The 16,989-nt window shown below is 45.8% G+C and overlaps 2 protein-coding genes across 4 annotated transcripts; one reads left to right on the forward strand and one right to left on the reverse strand.

Annotated features, from left to right (window-relative positions):
• The first annotated feature begins 3,608 nt into the window (after positions 1 to 3,608).
• LOC108880829 (rho-related GTP-binding protein RhoU) lies at positions 3,609 to 8,914 on the forward strand. 2 transcript variants are annotated; one of them, XM_051070382.1, is made up of 4 exons: positions 3,609 to 6,247; positions 6,324 to 6,382; positions 6,500 to 6,529; positions 7,610 to 8,914. In XM_051070382.1, the coding sequence occupies exons 1-4, from the start codon at positions 5,977 to 5,979 to the stop codon at positions 8,096 to 8,098; spliced, it is 849 nt and encodes a 282-aa protein (XP_050926339.1). In that variant the 5' UTR covers positions 3,609 to 5,976; the 3' UTR covers positions 8,099 to 8,914. The 2 variants fall into 2 exon arrangements, with proteins under 2 accessions (XP_050926339.1, XP_018528063.1); XM_018672547.2 differs by lacking the exon at positions 6,500 to 6,529 and having other exon boundaries at positions 3,612 to 6,247.
• Positions 8,915 to 9,399: 485 nt separating this feature from the next.
• On the reverse strand, positions 9,400 to 16,973 carry LOC108880825 (B-cell receptor CD22). Of its 2 annotated transcripts, XM_018672545.2 has the most exons (10): positions 16,919 to 16,973; positions 16,107 to 16,186; positions 14,883 to 15,239; positions 14,536 to 14,745; positions 14,059 to 14,328; positions 13,599 to 13,859; positions 11,156 to 11,416; positions 10,907 to 11,009; positions 10,764 to 10,824; positions 9,400 to 10,648 (listed from the first exon to the last, which is right to left on the reverse strand). In XM_018672545.2, the coding sequence occupies exons 2-10, from the start codon at positions 16,174 to 16,176 to the stop codon at positions 10,553 to 10,555; spliced, it is 1,689 nt and encodes a 562-aa protein (XP_018528061.1). In that variant the 5' UTR covers positions 16,177 to 16,186; positions 16,919 to 16,973; the 3' UTR covers positions 9,400 to 10,552. The 2 variants fall into 2 exon arrangements, with proteins under 2 accessions (XP_018528061.1, XP_050926340.1); XM_051070383.1 differs by lacking the exons at positions 14,059 to 14,328; positions 16,919 to 16,973 and having other exon boundaries at positions 16,107 to 16,738.
• Positions 16,974 to 16,989: the final 16 nt, after the last annotated feature.

Here is a 16,989-nt window from a genome sequence, read left to right on the forward strand (position 1 = left end):
GAAGCAAACGATTGTTTCAGAATATTATTGTGTGACACAACAGCCCCACATGAGAGGAGGTTAGGTCACAGTGTGTGTGAAAACAGAGGAGCTAACACATCAGTTCTCTCTTATCTCTGCTCTAATTTTGCTCCATTAAAGCTAAATCATGAGTGTGAGTGATGAGAGAGTAAATGGAGGAAGTCCTCCCCCCCTCCCCCCTCTCTCTAACTCTCCCTCTCTATCTCTACCACCATGAGCATCTGCCCAGAAATGAACAGATGTAGGCACCTGCGTTGTGGGCCCACATATGCGCACATGCCCCTCCACCCCCACCCCTCCCCAAACCCCCTTTCAACCTTCCATGGGACCCGGAGCCGACCACAATGGGGAGAGATCAGGGATGCAGTAACCAAATACTGCCTATCCCCCCAGGACACTGGCTCTGTTAGAGGCATTGTCACCAGTTATATCAAGTGGCTGCACCAAACAATCTGCTGTATGACTGCTCATTTGAGACATAACATAATTCAGAGGGACAGAGGAGGGAGGGGGGAGGGAGGGTGGTGTGCAGAGGTGGCTGCCTGGATAGTTTCTATGGCTCTGATATGAAGTGGTGGGTGTTTTAAACAAGTGGGCTCAGGTTTTCCTGCAGTTGGACTTGGATTGAATCGAGTCTTGGGATAAGTGGCCGTTGGGTTTGTTTGGAGGGCCCGGAGGGGGGGGGCTGGTGGGTGGGGGTGGTGGTGGCAGGTGCTACTTGGGTTAGGAGGATGAAAGAGAGGCTTGTCGGAGCAGGGTGGGTACAAGACCAGGTTACACATAAAAAGCCTTGTTTTGTTGGAGAAAAGAGGTCCAACAGCCCACCGGTAGAGCAGCGGTGGATAATGGCGCCATAATAGCCCCCGTCCCTATCCCTCAGCTGCCGCTGGACGACAGAGGATCCACACGCACCTGTTGTTGCCCCCCCACACACCCCCGCCCCTCCATTGTGTCCAGCTAGCGTTAGTGTGCTACACCTCAGGAATGCTCCCCGTCCAGAGGCCTGCCCGATCGTCCCAGGAGAGAGCTTAGCCACGGTGGGATGAGGGGAGGGTGTCAGGAGTGTGTGTGTGTGTGTGTGGAGGAGCTGGGAGGGGCGAGGGAGGAGGGGGGGACACAGGAACCAGCAGGGAAGCTTTAGAGGACAAGGCAAAGAGAAGGAGGGGAGGTGGAGGTGGGAGGAGAGGGAGGGTGCGTTCCTCCAAAGCCAGTGTCCTCTCTCCTCCTCTCCAGGGGCCAGTCCAGAGAGCCCTGTCCTAAATCACTGGCCCCAGGGGGAAGGCTCTCCATTGTGAGGAGATGGCCCCTGCAAGCTGGGCCGCCAGCTGCCACTGCTGCAGCGTCATGCCCCCCCATCACCACACACACACACACACACACACCTCCTCCACCTTCAGCACCATGACAATGCTCCCTGCGGCCACAGGCCAGCACAGAGCATTAAAAAGGACTTGGAGGAGACTCTTGAGAAAGGCCACAGCGGAGCAACACGTTTTTTGGACAAACATTAATGATGACGGACTCGGAGCAGGGTTACAGTGCGTGACACGGTAACCTGGACCAATCTCACCCCCCCCACCGCCCCCCCGAGCCAACGAAACAGAGAAAAGAAAGATCATTTCTGTGTGACGGTGCAGAACTTACCACAGGAAGAGAGAGTGACTGAAGTCTGAAGGTTCGACAGTTCAGATCCCAGCTGCAGAGTAGTTTTTCTTTCTCTCTCAGCACTTAAAGATGTGTGTCCCACAAACTTCAGACTTCAACCTTTGGAACTGCCCCAGTCTGGATACTGATACTGATACTGGTCTTATCAAGTGAAATTCATTTTATGAACTGTTAAACATCCACCCTCATCAGTGGATTACTGTTTTACTCACAGTCAATGTGAGTGCCAAAGGAACAGAAAGCATCTCAGCGTGGTGCAGGAGTTTTAATGATGCTGAGGCTTCTTCATGTACACAGCACCACAGTTCTTTAACTGATGATTTCAAACATTTGTTTCAACATAAGATCCAAACAACACAGACCTTTATTTACACTGTGTTCACGTCACATCACTGTGTGTCGCTTGGTTTGTTAGAGGTGAAGCATTTCATTTGTTTGCTGCCTCACCAGACGGAACTGTGGACACATTCTGCTTTTTTTATTTTCTTCATTTCCTCCCCCACCACCACCACCACCACCACCACCCTCACCACCACCACCACCACCACCACCACCACCAGCAGCAGCAGCACAGCCGCCGCCACCGCCGCAGCTCTGTAGGAGGATTTTCCCATCCATTGCTAAAGGGAGGCGTTCTCCATTGTGCAGCTTCTAATGATGATTGTAATGATGGCTTGTCCATCTTTGATAAGAAGCAGCACGCCCCTCATTAAAGGGCCCGGGGCCCCGGTTCTCATGGCTGCCGGTCCTTCCCTGGAGTCGGACAGCAGGCGAGGGGAGGCGAGACGACACCCGTGGCACACGCCTGTTGACCGAGCCACAAAGCAAAAGCGTGTGACACTCGCCCCACCCCCGCCGCTCCCATTGTCCTCCCCATGAGTCCCACAGACAAGACCAATCCTGTTACCCTCCCACCTCTCCCCACCCACCCCCAACCACCAGGACCACAACACACACTCCTACTGCTGCTCAACACACACACACACTCACACACACACACACAGACCCTTCATCCTTTCCCTCTCTGCCTCACAATCAATTTTACCAATCAGCTGATCTCTCTCTTTCTCACACATCCACCAGGGGCTGCCCTCACCCCCACCTCCTCCATCACCCCCACCTCCTCCATCACCCCCACCTCCTCCATCACCTCCCCCTCACCATCAGCTGCTATGTAAGGTTGAAATCCATCATTGTGTGTAAAGAAGGTGCTCATGCACACTGCACAGCCATTACCATACACACACACTTAGTGGGGTGTATTTTTTTTGGGGGGGGTGATTGGTTTGGGGGGGGGGGGGGGTGCTCTAATTCACTGATTCACATGCAGACAGTATTTCTTGGTGGTGCTGGTGGAGGGTGTGGCAGGTGGGTGGGGTCTGGGTTTTAGGGATGCTGGATGGTGGTACTGATGGTCGTGGGATGGTGGAGAGGAGAGGAGGAGGAGGAGGATGGGGGAGGCCCGGGGGGTGATGGGGAAGGAGGGAGGGAGGGGGGTTGCAGCGGCTGCTGGGGTCAGGCCTGTGTGTCCTGGGAAAGTTGGGTTCTCCATTTAAATCTGCACATGTTGCGGCCTTCTGGTGGCTGCGTGAATGCGCACGGTGACAGATGGCCCCGGCCCATAACTATAGAGTCCGAGCAGCCCGGTCCCCCGAGGGAGAGAGAGAGAGAGAGGGAGAGCGGGGGAGACAGAAAGAGAGAGAGAGAGAGAGAGAGAGAGGGTGCAGGGGGAAGAAGAAGAGAATGTAGCGCTCAGCTGATCCCATCAAAAAGAGAGATGAGGGAAGGAGCAAAGGCGGGGGGGGGGGGGTGACAGTGTGTTTGTGTGTTTGTATCTATGTGTGTGTGTGTATGTTATAAGGGGGGAGGGGGAAGGAGGGGGCGGGCCCTTAATCCCAAACTCTAAATTGAGTTAATGTATTTGCCTGGTCTGCAAACTCCAAAAGGAGGCCCAGGGTCCCCAAAGATTCTGATTAGGTGTCTAGTTTATCAGATGTTTGGGGGGTGGGGGGTGTTTGTACACGAGTAGAATAGCAGCTTTGTATGTTACGAGTCTCTGTGTGTGTGTGTGTGTGTGTGTGTGTGTGTGTGTGTGTTGACAGGGTTATGGGTTTCTGGGTCCTGTGCCAGCCTCTGCTGCAGGGTCTCCACTCAGAGTTGGTATCTGCGTTGTTTCTCGCTGACTCTTCGTTAATCCCGTTAAGCAGCGATGTCAGCGCCTGGTTAAAGATTATTTTTAGCAGATTGACACAGAGACTCAGTTTGCTGTTGAACGTCTGTCTCTGTGAGTCTCTGTAGTTTCGGGCTCTGAGAGTGAGGACATTATTATTTTTTTTTTTTTGAGTGCTGAAGGATAACTCTGGTATTTGTGTTTGTGTTACTGTGTGGTACTTTTACTTCAGTAAAGTATCTGATTACTTCTTCCACCACTGAAAGTCCCACAGTAACACAGACACACTAACAGATGGAGGCAGTGGTATATATATTCTACTGATTTACACACAGCAAAACACTGCTGCTGCTGCTGCCACTGATCATAACCACTCTGACTTGTTTTGTTTTGCACGATAAATAGAAATAAATGACGTCTAAATAAATATAGAATGAAATGAAAGAGAGGAAAGCTGCAACATGCACCAGGACAAAAGGTAAATAAAGAGGTGTCTCAGTGCAGAGGATCCTGCAGCTCCAACTGAGCAGATCTTTGATAGTTGGTTTGATTGACAGGTTAATGACACACCGGTAACTACACACACTGGAGCTGCGTGGTGTGTGTGTGTGTGTGTGTGTGTGTGTGTGTGCGTATGGTTTCACTCCCACTCACTGGTGTTTTTGCTGCTGTTCAGTTCACATTCTGTCTCACACAGCACAGGGAGCAGTGAGGACACCAGATGGGTGTTGTGATGCTTCTCTGCTCATCTTGTCTGCGATGAGAGAATGAAACGAGGTTAGCTCAGTGTACCAGGCTGCTGTGAGCCTGTTAATGTGGAATCAGTCACAATCTGCACTGGCTGGAGTTCCTGTTTGACCACTGTGTTTTTCTGCCTCTGTGTAGATGTGATGGATGCCTGAGAGAGCAGCTAACGGTCAAATAATCAAACGATCAATAATGTGTCAGAGTTTTTCCTCCCAATAGCTAATTCATGGGTTTTTACTTCCTCTTACACCAGTGTGTCTGTTCAGGACCTCACATCACTGTAACTGTTAACAACATGTCAGAGACACTTTCAAACACATCTCCGCCGCTGGATCAGGAAACTGTGTTTAACCTGTGTCTTTTGTTTTCATCCCTCGAGTGTTTACTGCTCGACCAGATTTACTCTCCTGCTTCCTTGAATTTTTCCTCCTTGTGTGTGTTTGCTGCAGCCCTCTCTCTCTCTCTCTCTCTCTCTCTCTGTGTGTGTGTGTGTGTGTTGCTGCTGACAGTTGAGAAATGATGAATCATGTTGCTGTTTCTTCCTCAGCAGCAGCACTGACTGATTTCCGCCGCTGGGGGGCGTCAGCCCGCCACATCACCTCTCCATTCTCCTATAAACAGCCTGATGTCTGATGGACTAAAGGTTTTGTTGTTGATTGATTTGATGTTGTATGACAGAGGTGATGTGTCAGAACGAGAAGGACCAAGAAGCTCTGTTGTTTATTTGTGTGATTCATTACAGATTCCTTCATTTATCAGATTCTTATTCTAATGTAGCGGCAGGGGGCGCTGGTTGGAGCTCCACCTGGGAAGATTATTTATGGTCAAATTAAATTTAGGTTTGTATACAGCTGCATTGTATGTGTGTCATAATTGGAGACTTAAATGAACCAGTTTATTCGGTGTTTGACCCTGTTGCAGAAATATTTGACTTCTCCATCAACATGGAAGTTAAAAGTTGTATTTCCACCTTTTAATTGGCTAAAGAGGGGGGACATACTGTCTGTGGGATCAGGGCTTCCTGTAAGCTTAGTTCATTTCACTTGGAAAGCTGCGGAGCTTCATATGGCGCTCTGCTCGGTAAGCCTCTTAGGAATCACGAGCACGGCAGATGCGGGGAGAATGCCAATCAGGAGCTCCTGCTGAGCGGAGAAACCCGACGGCTGTGCCAGTGCGCGCTTCAAATCTCCGCCACGGTTCACACGAAACGCGTTTGAATATTGTTTGGCGCCTCCGGTTTGCAGTAAACAACCCAGACCTGCAGCAGGAACACGTGGTCTGTCGAGGATGGGGCGCGCGGGCAGTCTGGGACGACTCTGAACCCGTCAGACAACTCAAACAACAACCACCCTTCTGTTGTTAAAGGGACAAACATGCTCCCTCAGGAGGTCGGGAAGCAGAAGTCCCGCCGTGTGTCGGAACCGGTGTGCGGAGGAGACGGTCCCCCGGTCCCACCTCGGCGCTTAAAGACCCGGGACTTCCCTCTGAGCGTGAAGCGCCGCAGGTCCGGCTCCGCACCTGAGCGCAAGGTGAACTGCGTCCTGGTCGGAGACGGAGCGGTGGGCAAGACCAGCCTCATCGTCAGCTACACCACCAACGGGTACCCGACGGAGTATGTCCCGACGGCGTTTGACAACTTCACAGGTAAACCGGGACACCGGTGATTTGATCTCAGCGTCTTTCTAGTTTCATTCATTGATGTGTGCTGTGATTTCCTCAGCGATGGTTGTGGTTGACGGGAAACCAGTGAGACTGCAGCTCTGTGACATGGCCGGACAGGTGAGCTGCAACATTTAACACACCTGAGCACGTGGCTGTATGACAGGTGCATTTATGTACAATCTGGGAATCTCTAACCTCTCAGCTGCGCTCTGTCTTTACACGTTTCTTCATCAGAAATGGGGGCTGGTTGATGGATCAATCAACGTGAGTCACCAGTGATCGATGAGTGTTTGTCAGTGATTGATCCTACACCTAAACATTTGTAGTTCTTGCTGTGTTTGTGTTGGTTGCCCCCTGCAGCCTGAAAAACCCTAGCCCTGTAACCCCACTGTAAACATCGCCCCCTGCAGGAGTAGAGTGAGTTTGCCCCCTCCTGTCCTCCTGTGCACCATCGCCCTCTTTTGGTTCCACAGTTTCCCATCCCTTATCCAACCTTTTCTAGCAGACAAGACCTAATACCTTTTAAATCATGCATCTAAAAATCTTCAGCTTGTCTTTTGCATGATGAAGTCAAGTCCGAGCATCAGTTCAGCGTCTCTTTCCAGAAACAGTGTCCCTGTTCCTCTGGATAATCCACAGACGCTCTCTGTTAACAGCTGTCACTACTGCTGTGGTGGATTTACCAAAAATAGTATCCAGACATCTCAGAGACAAAGAAACACCTGGACAGATTAAACTGCAACTATCAGCGTGGTCAGATACTTACAATACCTTTGTGTGGAATCGGCCTTAAAAATGTTTCAAAAACAGAAAAGTAAAGAGTCTGACGTTTGCTCTGATTGGTGAATTTGTTAGGAAATATTTTTCAGCTGAATCCCTGAAGTTGTCAACTGTGACACAGGCTTTAATTTTAACATTAAGAGTCTTAAATACACAGTTTTATATGTGAAAATAGAGAAAAACAGCTAACCCTAACCCAGCTTTGCAGATGCATAAAAACTGTACAGTAACATCCAGGTTAGGTAAAACATGGACTAGATTGATTCTGAACATCCAAACCTTCTTATGAACCCCGCTGTAGATTTACTAAACCTTTTTTTTCTAACTGTGCAAACTTGTTTTCTCTGTCATGACCACATAAGACCAGATAAATCCAGGTACAGATCAAAGTCTGCTGTGATTCTGCTTAACTAAGTCCGGACTAGATTTACATTTAAAGTGTGTTTCTGAAGCCAAATTCAGCCTCACAAAAAATGTGTGATGGTTTCCGTTAGATCCATGTTAAAGCTGATGGATAAATTTTCTTTTTCTGACCGGGCCTCTCTGTTTCTCTGCTTCATGAAGGACGAGCTCGAGCGCCTCCGGCCTCTTTGCTACAAGAACGCAGACGTCTTCCTCCTCTGCTACAGCGTGGTCCGCCCCTGCTCTTTCCGTAACCTGATCGACAAGTGGGTCCCTGACATCCGTCTGCACTGCCCCGGCGCTCCCCTGGTCCTGGTAGGCACCCAGCTGGACCTGAAGGAGGACGTCCAGGTGCTGATCCACCTGGCGCAGAACCAGGAGCGGCCCGTGGACACGGAGGAGGGCCTGAGGCTCGCCCAGGAGCTCGGGGCGGTGAGCTTCGCAGAGTGCTCGGCGCTGACCCAGAAGAACCTGAAGGACGCTTTTGATTCTGCCATCTTGGCCAGCATCCAGCAGACAGACAGCAGCGGCGTCCAGCAGCAGAGGCTGACTCTGAGGAGGAAGACGCCAGACAAGATCAAGAGCCTCTCGGAAACCTGGTGGAAGAAGATCAACTGTCTGATGGGAGAGCAGAGCTGTGAATTCAAGTGAACAAACCTGGGTCAGATAATGTCTGCTGGTAGATTTGGTTTGTTCTAGCCTGCAGAGAGAGGGCGCCAGGTGGGCGGACAGGTCTGTAACGCAACGTTTTTCATTTTAAATGCCGGAATCCAGGAAAGTGTAGGCAGAAAAATGTCCCCCCTCACTTTTAGTGGCACTTCACTTTTGAAAACAGTTATTAAACGTCCTCTGTGGCTCTGGTAGAGGCATCTAAACCATCAGCTGCTCAGTCACAGAGTCTGTAACTGAAGATATTCAGTAAGGCACTGTGTATACCAGTGCTTTAAAAACTTTCTGATCGTCCTGTGTGTCGTCCTGCTGCAGCTGCTTTAAAAAGCTGTGTCTTTCTACCTCAGCCCCCTGATTTCTTCACTCATGCCCTTTTTAAATTAACTTTTGTGGAACTGCTGGAACATGACGGAGGGAGATCAGCACCATCTCAGGATAAACAGACACTTTAAACCCACAGGAAGTGTCTGACCTGATTCTTCATGAATTTGTCCTGACGCTGACGTTAACCCCGCCCACCTGAGGCTCTCTGGAGATTAAAACAAACACCACAAATGTTACCAGATCCAAGTTTGGCTTCATGTAAAGACACTGACTGTTCAACAGGCTGATAAAGAGCAGTTGTCTAACGTGGTTTTGTCACTTTCACACCCCAACATTACTAGTACTTAGTTTGACTGTTAGTTTATTTATTTCTGTTTGTTTATTTATTACTATCATCATCATTATTATCTTTGCCATCACTGATCATGGAGGAATGTTCAGAAGCCTTGATTAAAGTTTCTAACGGTGGTCAAAGGGAATGTTTCAGGGTGATCACTGCACATATTTGCTCAGAAAACATTACAAACACTTCAGCAGCATTCACCTGCTTCTTCAGGGCTCTTGTCTCATAACGTCTGCTCTTTATCCATCACTGTATAAACACAGGACATGTTGGAGGGTTAACAGGGATCAAGTGCTGCAGGGAGTCGGAGCAGAAGCCTCTACAGAGTAAAATGCCCATAATCTCTGGGTAAGCTAAAGATCACTTTGTTCAGCTTTCCTCTCTGATTCACAGTCGGACCAGTGGAGGCTCCTCTGGTCGCAGCCTCCTCTAATAGGAGCAGACAGGACCACCTGGACTGGATTAGACCAGCATATGGAGCCTGATTGTCTCCCCACGGAGACTTCACACCTTACAGAGCAGGAGAGACTTCATCTGCTTCTTACATGCAGCAGAAAGAGAAGTGAGGAAAATGTCTTTATAGCACATCACAGACTGAGGTTATAAATTAGTTTACACACATGCATTTAACAACTCTGACTCTACAGGCCTGCGAGGCACATTTTAATTGTTAGTAATACATTTTCACACAGCATCAACAACAAAAACCAGCAAAATAAAACGTATATACACTGCAGTGATAAAGCTGAAAACAAAAAAAATTAGGAGAAAACATCCACGAACTGATCTAAACAAGACAACATTTCTAACTAAAAATACCAAATATGGTTTGGCATTAAAGAGACAATACAGATAAATGTGACAGAGCATGATAATCAAAGTTATCGTAAAGAAAATGAATTAATGCTAAATAAATGGTTAAGATAGAATAAAGAGATGAAAGAACTAATGTGAAATTATTTAAACAAATGTTTTGATGCCATCGTTAGCATCTACAGAAGTTTTGGAGGATCTGGAGGAGATGTTTTTCAATATTCAGTTCATTTCCTTAATTTCATGTCATTTCAGACCTCTGTCGTTTCCAGTAGCAGGCTGTCCAGAAATGTGCCAGGAGAGGGGAGATAAGTTTAACAGGTGACCTCACTTCTCCTGGCCTACATTCCCCGACAGACACACAAACAGCTTGAGAGATTTCAGACACGTGTGGTTACGTCTCAGGGCATCTGGTGACGACAGCCGATCACCTCAAACCACAGATCCTGCACCAGCACATGTACGTTCAGTCTAGATTTATTTATCTCTGCTTCATTTATTTCTACACTTTGCTGTCACAGATCCCATTAAGGAGGACTGGAGGCTGTTTTTAGTTCTGCAAGACAACATTTTGGTCTGAAGGTGGCGCCAGAGGAAATACTGTGGCCTTCAAGTGGCTATTTTAGGACCAGCTGGTCAGGCTGCGGTCTACATTACCAGACACTTGCTCAATACTGATTCCAATACTGATACTGATCATTTACACCCAGAACTGTGAGAAAATAAGGTTCAAATATACCAGAGTTTACCTTTGAGCTTTTATTCCTCTCAGATCTTCTGCTGCCGACTGCCTGTGCTACTGAAAACTGACAATGAAAAGGTTTGATGTTGAAGGTAAATACACCCCCACATCCTCCACAGCCTCACTCAAGCTCCGAAGAAAGTGAAAACATGTGAGGTCTGTTGTTCTGAGGTCAGTCTTTCTTCTGTTCAACAGGCTCCAGATCGACTGGACGTCACACCACATCTTCCTGCTCCTCTGTGTCTTCTGTCTCTGCTGCAGTGACGGCCTTCAAGTCTGAGACGTCCTCGTACACAGGAGGAGAGTCCATCTGATGGAGCACAATGACAAGATGAGACTCATCCATGAATGGTACATGTATTTACATGTTTAAAGAAAGGTTCGTTCCTTAAATTATTGTTTGGTACAACTGAAATCAGTCTCACCTCTACAGTCTCTTCATAGTCATTTGGTTCAGTGGTGGAGCTCAGTGGAGTTTTCTTCCTCCTGAGATCAAACCGACAGCAACAGTTAAGAAAATGCTTTACAGGATCAAAACTACAAATGCTATTTAAAAGTATTGTTGTACCTGGTCCACAGAATCAACAGAAGCAGAGGAATCAGCATCAGGACCACCAGAGTCAACCTGATGATATTCATCATCCCTGCTGAGTTCCCCAGTAATGGAGACGCTGTAGAGACATGAAATATGTTTTATTAGTAACTTACTAAGTCATACTCTCTGTTAATCAGTCACATCAGTTATGGTTTGCTCCATATTACAGTGTGAGCTCTGTTGCAGTAAACTGGTGTGTGTAGGTTAATGTAGAAAACTTACACGTCCCAACAGTCAGATGTAAGGTGGAGTTCTGACGTCCTCTTTCATTCTGGGCTTCACAGTAATAATTCCCACTGTGTTCAGCTCTGAAGTCAGTGATGGTGAAGATCTGTCCTGAAGCTTTTGGTGAGTCTTCATTCTCCTTGTACCAGGTGTATTTAGCTGCTGGGTTAGCATCACTGCTACAGGTCAGATTCACTGAGCTGCCCTCCACTATCTGACCAGAGGGACTCACTGACACTGAGGGAAGAACTGGAGCATCTGGAGGAGGAAACATTGAGGAATATGTTCATTTAAACATTTCAAACTTTCAACACAATGATTAAATAACTGATAAAATATTAGAAATATACAGTGGTGGAAAATGTTTTCGGACACACTTAAAATTTTACACAATCTCAAATATTATCATGAAATATTTGGGGAAAAATCTTTTTTGTGTTTCAAAAGGTGTGGCTGCATTAGACAGACACAAACAAATACAAATGATAGATAGATACTTTATTAATCCGTATGAGAAATTCAGTTCCAGCAGCATCAAGACTTAAGAAAAAACAATATTTTTTTGTTTATTGTTTACAAGAAAAACTAACATTTACTAACTAACAGTCAGAATATGTCAGTTCTCAACATTGTCAGTATCAAAATCAACAAATAACAGAGAATGTGTTCAAAACGGAACAAAAAATAAATAAACCACCACATCATCAAATTAATATGTAGTAGTCCTGCCATTAGCACACAGTAGAGCTCTAATCCTGGCTGCCGTGTTCCCAACGAGCCTTTCACACTGTTGAGGGGTAATCTGGTCCCATTCTTCTTGAATTACTGCTTTTAATTCTTCTACATTCTTTGGTTTACGCTTTGAAACAGACCTTTTGATAATCCACTACAGATTTTCAATGGGGCTCATGTCCGGGGATTGAGCTGGCCACTCTAAGACCTGGATACAATGCTCCTGCAGCCAAGTTCTCCTGGCCCTGGATGTGTGGTGAGGGGCATTATCTTGTTGAAACATCCAGTTTTGACCTTGACGGAACAGTGCACATGCAGAAGGGAGCATGTGGGTTTCGAGAATGGCACAATACTTGGCAGAGTTCAATGTGCCATCACAGACAGTGAGATGACCAACACCAGCAGCACTCATGCATCCGCAAACCATGATACTGCCTCCACCATGCTTGACAGTAGGTACTGTACATGCTGGAGATAAAGCTTGGCCTGGTCTTCTGCGTACCCTCACATTATCAGGAGGAGGATAAAGCTGGAACTTGGACTCATCTGACCACAGAATCTTCTTCCAGTTCCTGGCTGTCCAATTCTTGTGTGCTTGGGCCCAACGACGCCGGGCTAACCTCTGTCTCTCATTGATCAGGGGCTTCTTGGCAGCCTTGTAGGACCTTAAGCCATGATCTAAAAGTCGGCCACGTACAGTGCAGGTGGAACACTGGACACCAGTTTGGTTTAACCACTGCTGCTGAAGCTCCTGTGATGTCATTCGGCAGGTTTCCCTGAACATGTGGATCAGGATGTGGTTTTTTCTTGCTGAAGAAACCCTTGGATGCCCAGATCTTGGTTTGTCTTCCAAACTGTTGGTTCGTTTGTATTTCTGCAGAGTGTATCTAACTGTTGAAGGACTGCATCTGCACTTCCTGGCTATCTAGGCAGCAGCTGTACCCTCCCTGGCTGAGAATCTGTATCTTCAGGTGTGTTTCCTGCATTAGGTTCCTTGTTTTAGCCGTTTTTGTTCCTGAAGAACTTTCAAATGTGCTGGCTTTATATAGACACCAAGTACGGCAACAAAAATTGTGTCTCTTAATATAAAGCACGACCTTCATTAGTGGATCACTGGTACCAAAATGACCCAATACTCAACATTTCTTATGTATTTTCATGGAACCAATCAATTTTAAGTTTTTGATGGCTTTTTAAGGATTTGTTTAGTATTTTGTCTGTGACTGTACTAAAAGAAATTGCACTTGAAGACCTAAGAGTGATTCTTAATGCAATATTTCACAAATGTATGGGGTGTCTGAAAACTTTTTTCCACCACTGTATATCAGCCATGAAGTGGGAACTGGAGCCTGATTCCTTCTCTGGCTGCTGCTGCTGTGTGTTCTCTGGTTTATGAGCCCACAGGCAGAGCAGAGAAGATCATCAGGAAATGGTCAACACCTGAGAGGCTTTAACCTCAGCCTCTGTGAGTGGTTTCATTCATATATAACCTCATTCTCTTCTCTTCCTTACAGGACTCCAGACTGCAGTTTCTACCTGACTACAGCTGCTGTGAAATGTTAACTCTTATTTTACAGTCTAGGCTAGAGCAGCAGGTAAATGTATGTGACAACAGAGCCAGTAACTATAATAATATAATCAGGAAAACAGGTCTAGAAATGCTGTAAGTCAGCAACTGAATGTTACTTTTTAAATGAGCTGCACTCACATTTCACACCAATAAAGATGTATTGAGATGTCCTCATCCCCAGGTTGTTCTCAGCTGCACAGTAATACTGTCCAGAATCAGAGGACTGGATGGAGCTGAAGACAAGCTGTGGTCCTTGGCTGTGATATTTATGGTCATTCTCCTTGTACCAGGTGTATTTAGCTGCTGGGTTAGCATCAGTGCTACAGGTCAGAGTCACTGAGCTGCCCTCCACTATCTGACCAGAGGGACTCACTGACACTGAGGGAAGCTTTGGAGGATCTGGAGGAGAAAACATAGTTTTTCATGTTTTGTTAGTGGATTATTGATACGCTGATTGGTCAGAACAGCAGAATAAATCTGGACGCCATCAGTGACTAAACCCACTGACTGGAGCTACTCAGAGACCCACTGCTGCAAACTGTGAAAGTAGGTATGATCAGCAAAGCACGCCTAAAACTTCTTACTTATCTTCACTCACATGTCACATCAATAAAGATGTATCGAGATGTCCTCATTCCCAGGTTGTTCTCTACCACACAGAAATACTCTCCAGAATCAGAGGGCTGGATGGATCTGAAGACAAGCTGTGACTTTCTAATGAAAAGTTGAGATTGTTGATGGCCATTCTCCTTGTACCAGGTGTATTTAGCTGCTGGGTTAGCATCACTGCTACAGGTCAGAGTCACTGAGCTGCCCTCCACTATCTGACCAGAGGGACTCACTGACACTGAGGGAAGAACTGGAGGATCTGGAGGAGAGAAAGTGAGGATAAATCAACTTATTAAAATGTGTCATTGTTCTCATTTAAACTTTAAAGCAAAGATGTCAGTGAATATCAAGAAGTCCAGAGTTTATACAAAAGTTTGTAGTGGGAGGTGATTCACTCCTGAGTTTTTCATATTAAAGTTTACTGTCTGTTTGACATTGTATTAGTGACACTGTGGAGTAAACTCACACACTGGAGGGGAGCAGTGATCCTCATGTCCTTTAACAGCACAGGAATATCTGTTGTGATCATTAACAGAGACTCTGAGAGAAAATCTTTCTTCCTCCATTTTCTGTCCATTCAGGTACCAGACATATGAAGGATGATCAGCTACATTACAGCTGCTGTGACACCTCAGCTCCACCTGCTCTGATGATCTTCTCACCTGCACCTGGAGGTCTGAAAATGTGATGAAACAACAGGAAGTAACTAAACTAGCAAAGAACAATCAAAGCAACAATAAAGATTCACAGTAGAGTTCCTGTGACACTGAACAACAAACAACTAATTATTCAGTATTCCAGTGAAAATGTTACCTGAGACAGACACAGTGACTCCAGGTGAACCAATAAAACATCCACCATCTTGGTTTGTTATGAACCTGAACTTGTACACAGCTGAGTCGCTCTCTCTCAGGTCTGTGATTATCAGAGTGCAGCTGTTCTCAGCACAGTGATACTGCACACGACCTGTGTAGTCTGAGTCTGTTCTCAGATCCACAGGTTCTTTATTCTGCACTTTAGTGAACCAGAATGTTCTCTCAACTGTAGTATTATGGCCTTTTATCCTGGGTGGGTATGTGTAGGTGCAGTGTATGTCCACTGTTGATCCTTTAAAGGCACAGATCTTAGTAGAAGTGTAAGTCACTCCCCAGCCATCCTGACCCTGTACCACTGTAACACAGAGCACAGCAGAAACCACAGAGTCACAACAACACAGTGAAACTTTATGGAGGCTGAAACCTGCTACAAGACTAAAATACATTTCCTCAAACTACTTGGTGTTTTTCACTGCAAAACAAGACAAACACGTCTGTTCTATTGTTCTATATTATTACACAGGGAAAGTAATGTTTTTCTCTTTCTTTGCTCACACTGATTTAAGTCATGGTCAACACAGACACAGAACAGTCCAAATACAATTATTTGGGTCTGAAATGTCTTTTTGTTTCCTCTGGGTTCACTCTTTGGTCAAGGTATAGTTGAGACAGAAAAAGAACAGGCGTGAATATGTATTCACACTTGTGCCAAATAGACATAAATAGACAGAAACCTGTTAACCACACAACCACAACACACTGATATCATCAAGAAACAAAATGACCTGCCATGGTAGGGGTTAGGGTTAGGGTTACATTAGATGTCACATGTTCTCTAAAACTAATAAAATCCATCAGATGAACCACTTATAGCTCCACTTACTGAGTAACTTAAACCTACCTTACTGTACTACTATAACACACACACACTTAAATGTTGAGGTAAAGAGACACTGAGAGATGTTGCACATGTGAAAACATTTAACAGATCTAAGACTTTGGTTTCGTGTTAAACAGGTGATGATGGAGAAAAATCACATTTGAAAAACAACATGAACTGAACAGATGTGCAACAAAGAGACAGATGTGTTTTAATGATTTGCATCATTTGGGATCAGATCACACATTAAATCTAGAAAACTGAAGACTGAGGATTCAAAACTGTTTCAGCTTTGAATACGTTTTCAAAATGCCCCACAAAGTAAATGTAGATATACAGTACCTGACACAGTGAGGAGGAGGACGACAAATCCACCTGATGCTGCTGTTAAACTCATAGCTGCTCCTCTCATCTCTCTGTGACTTCAGAGACAATAAAACACATCAGCCACTAAATAATGTTTTCAAGAAATATCAGTCACATCAGAGAACAATTCTTCTTCCAGCAGAGAAAAGTGATGTTCCTCTGTGAGTGGCACAGTGAACAGGACTGAAGTCAAGCTGTTAAAACATGGTGGCCTTCCTTCCTCTTCACACTCTAAATATACATGAAGTCAGTAAATGTCTAAGATAATCTTAGCACTTTGGAAATGATATACAGAGCTCTTTAAGAATGAGAGACTGTGGCCTGTTAGTACCAAGCCTCTATCCCCCACATCCCCACAGCCTGCTAACACAAGACAAGATCATTTCTAGAGAGAAAAGTCAGTTTGTTAGTGGAGTCAGAGGCTCACAGCTGAACACAACTCCAGCACAGACTGAACAGGACAGTTGGGTTGAAGCATCAAATCACTCCTTGTGCTTGTTGAGACACTTCTTCTTTCTTTTTTCTGATATATCTATGTTTGTATCTCTCACCAGTAAGATGCTGACCTCTAATCATGGAAGAATCAGAGCTGAAAAAATCAGTGTAGTCAATGAGTGTGATCACACTGTCATTGCTACTGACTGAAAAACACTGTCCTCTAACACTAGTTCTGTATTTACAGTGTAGATATTTATATTTTATTTCATTGTACCAAAACCTTGAACTGAAATAACATGATGAAGTGTCATATTTAAGGTGCTGTTTAGTGTTTACAGATAGATATTTACACGGTTATTTAGCTAGTGTCCTCTCTCTGCATACAGATGTTGTTTTCCTCTTGACAAAACCGGCGAATTCA

This window comes from Lates calcarifer, linkage group LG5, assembly GCF_001640805.2.
Source record: "Lates calcarifer isolate ASB-BC8 linkage group LG5, TLL_Latcal_v3, whole genome shotgun sequence".
NCBI classification, from domain to species: Eukaryota; Metazoa; Chordata; class Actinopteri; family Centropomidae; genus Lates; species Lates calcarifer.

Coding starts and splice junctions, on each gene's coding strand:
- LOC108880829 (XM_051070382.1), top strand. CDS start 5,977: ATGCTCCCTCAGGAGGTCGGGAAGCAGAAGTCCCGCCGTGTGTCGGAA. Junction 6,383..6,499: donor TCTGTGACATGGCCGGACAG/GTGAGCTGCAAC, acceptor TTTCTTCATCAG/AAATGGGGGCTGGTTGATGG. Junction 6,530..7,609: donor TGGTTGATGGATCAATCAAC/GTGAGTCACCAG, acceptor TGCTTCATGAAG/GACGAGCTCGAGCGCCTCCG.
- LOC108880825 (XM_018672545.2), bottom strand. CDS start 16,176: ATGAGAGGAGCAGCTATGAGTTTAACAGCAGCATCAGGTGGATTTGTC. Junction 15,240..16,106: donor CCTCCTCCTCACTGTGTCAG/GTACTGTATATC, acceptor TCTGTGTTACAG/TGGTACAGGGTCAGGATGGC. Junction 13,860..14,058: donor CATCTTTATTGATGTGACAT/GTGAGTGAAGAT, acceptor TTTCTCCTCCAG/ATCCTCCAAAGCTTCCCTCA.